Source organism: Poecilia reticulata, linkage group LG10 (genome assembly GCF_000633615.1).
Source record: "Poecilia reticulata strain Guanapo linkage group LG10, Guppy_female_1.0+MT, whole genome shotgun sequence".
Lineage (NCBI taxonomy): Eukaryota > Metazoa > Chordata > Actinopteri > Cyprinodontiformes > Poeciliidae > Poecilia > Poecilia reticulata.
In genome coordinates this window covers 31,588,743-31,591,118 of record NC_024340.1, presented here as the reverse complement: position 1 = coordinate 31,591,118, position 2,376 = coordinate 31,588,743, and the positions used below count along the sequence as shown (strand labels likewise).

Sequence of the window (2,376 nt, the reverse complement as noted above, 5' to 3'; positions counted from 1 at the left end):
TTCTTTCTTTCTTTCTTTCTTTCTTTCTTTCTTTCTTTCTTTCTTTCTTTCTTTCTTTCTTTCTTTCTTTCTTTCTTTCTTTCTTTCTTTCTTTCACTTTTCACTTGGTTCTGTTTTCCATCGTTTCTTTTCAGTTCAGTAAAACGATTCCTGGAAGAAAAAGTTAAATTCACATCAACATATTCAGTAAAACGAACTGAAGGTGTTAGGAAAGTGAGCAGGAAGAATCAGAGACGACCAACTGGAACAAAATAAAGATGAATTCATCTCTGCGCCTCAGGGCTGCAGCGATACGCTAATCTCACGATACCCGATATTATGCTCACGATACGCTATATATCACGATATTCAACAAACTCTGGTACGTTTTAAAGGTTTTCTGGACGATTTCAGGGGGACAGAGATGTGAGACGTTTAGAGGCTGATGGTGTAAAACTGTAATAAATGTTTTGTTCTACATTTGCTTTGTTTAAATGTTAATTGTAGATTTGTGTATTTGGTTAAGCAGAAAAGGAAACTGGTCTTATTGACTTATGAGACATAATTTAAAATTAAACAGTAATTTCCCGTCTGGGATGAATAAAGTTTTTCTATTCTATTTATGTCTTTATTTTAATTTTAGCTGGTTGTTTCCTTACATGTCAGTTTTAGTGTGCAAGTTGGAACACGAGGGATTTGAGTCGGATTTAAAATCGATACTTTATGAGGAAGAAAAATAGCAATAAATATCGCAGCATCGATAAAATTACACAGTCGGCAGGAAGTCGGCGTCTTCTGACTTCCTGTTTCTCTGAGACGTTTTAACTGGTTTCCTTTCATCAGCTGGTTGAACCTTCGGCTTCATTCCGTGTCTCCGTCCTCATCCCGTGTCTCCGTCCTCAGCCCGTGTCTCCGTCCTCATCCTGTGTCTCCGTCCTCATCCCGTGTCTCCGTCCTCATCCCGTGTCTCCGTCATCCCGTGTCCCTGTCCTCATCCCGTGTCTCTGTCATCCCGTGTCTCCGTCCTCGTCCTGTGTCTCTGTCCTCATCCCATGTCTCCGTCCTCATCCCGTGTCTGTGTCCTCATCCCGTGTCTCTGTCCTCATCCCATGTCTCCGTCCTCAGCCCGTGTCTCCGTCCTCATTCTGTGTCTCCGTCCTCGTCCCGTGTCTCCGTCCCCATCCTGTGTCTCCGTCCNAATGCATGAAAGAATTAGCTGAAGCTAATGCTAAATTTATAAAAAATTTATGGAAGCTAAGCCATTAAACATGTTAAAGAAATGGCAGAAGCTAATGCTAAACCACTAAATGCATGAAAAAATTAGCTAAAGTTAATGCTAAACTGCTAAATACACAAAAAATTAGCTAAAGCTAAATGTAACTGCATAAAAAATAGTGGAAACAAGTGTTAAACACTAATGCCAAACCATTAAATACATGAAAAAATTTAGCGGAAGCCAACACTAAGTTTTGAAATGCATAATATATTTAGCCAAAGCTAAACACATAAAAATATAATTCTAAGCTAATGCTAAACCGCTGAACTGGATTTGCCTGCAGTTATTAGGGAAATGTATGAAAACTGGGCCCCCTATGCTTGATCCCAGTCAAACCAGTCTGTGGTTCCCCGGTTCCAGGTCCTCCTGCCAGCAGCCAGCCTCCTGCAGCTGATGGACGTTCGTCAGGTCTGCTGCGAGTTCCTGCAGTCTCAGCTTCATCCCACCAACTGCCTGGGCATCAGAGCCTTCGCTGACCTGCACACCTGCACGCAGCTCCTCAGTCAGGCCCACGCGTACGCCGGTAAGCCTCTCCCTCGGTCACCAGCCACCAGGTCAGACGCGTGGTGCTGACGAGCTAACAGCTAGTGTGCTAGCTCGCCGTCTGTAACCTGGGCTGTCTCTGCGTCTCAGAGCAGCATTTCTCCGAGGTGGTGCAGAGCGAGGAGTTCCTGGGTCTGTCTCTGCAGCAGGTGTCCAGCCTGATATCCAGCGACCGGCTCACCGTCTCCACTGAGGAAAAGGTTTGCTTACCGGCTCGTTTCTGGTCCAAGATGTTGAAGAACCAACAAGATGGCCGCCATGCTCGTCAAAGAATTTACCCTAAATTTGCTAAAATCTACTCAAGACTCAAGTGTTTTGTTGTCAAATTATACATAATTAGATTTAAAAAAAATCATTTTTACTGATATTTATTTATTTTTCAAAATGGCCGCCATAGTCACAGAAGATAAATTTTTACTTGATGAATCAGTTGATGAATGTGAATTAGAATGAATGGCTGCTATGATGATAATTGAGAACATATGTAAGCTAATGCTAAACCGGTAGTCACAAAACATTAGCAGTTGCTAGTGCTAAACATAAACAATTAGCAGAAACTAATGCTAAATGCATGATAA

The 2,376-nt window shown here is 42.4% G+C and overlaps 1 protein-coding gene across 1 annotated transcript in view; it reads left to right on the top strand.

Annotated features, from left to right (window-relative positions):
* The window catches only part of klhl3 (kelch-like family member 3), a 24,199-nt gene that overhangs the window by 11,567 nt on the left and 10,256 nt on the right, over positions 1–2,376 (top strand). Inside the window, exons 5-6 of the mRNA XM_017307037.1 lie at positions 1,616–1,778; positions 1,889–2,139. Of these exons, the coding sequence (XP_017162526.1) occupies positions 1,616–1,778; positions 1,889–2,139 (414 nt within the window). The remainder of the gene's footprint in view (positions 1–1,615; positions 1,779–1,888; positions 2,140–2,376) is intronic.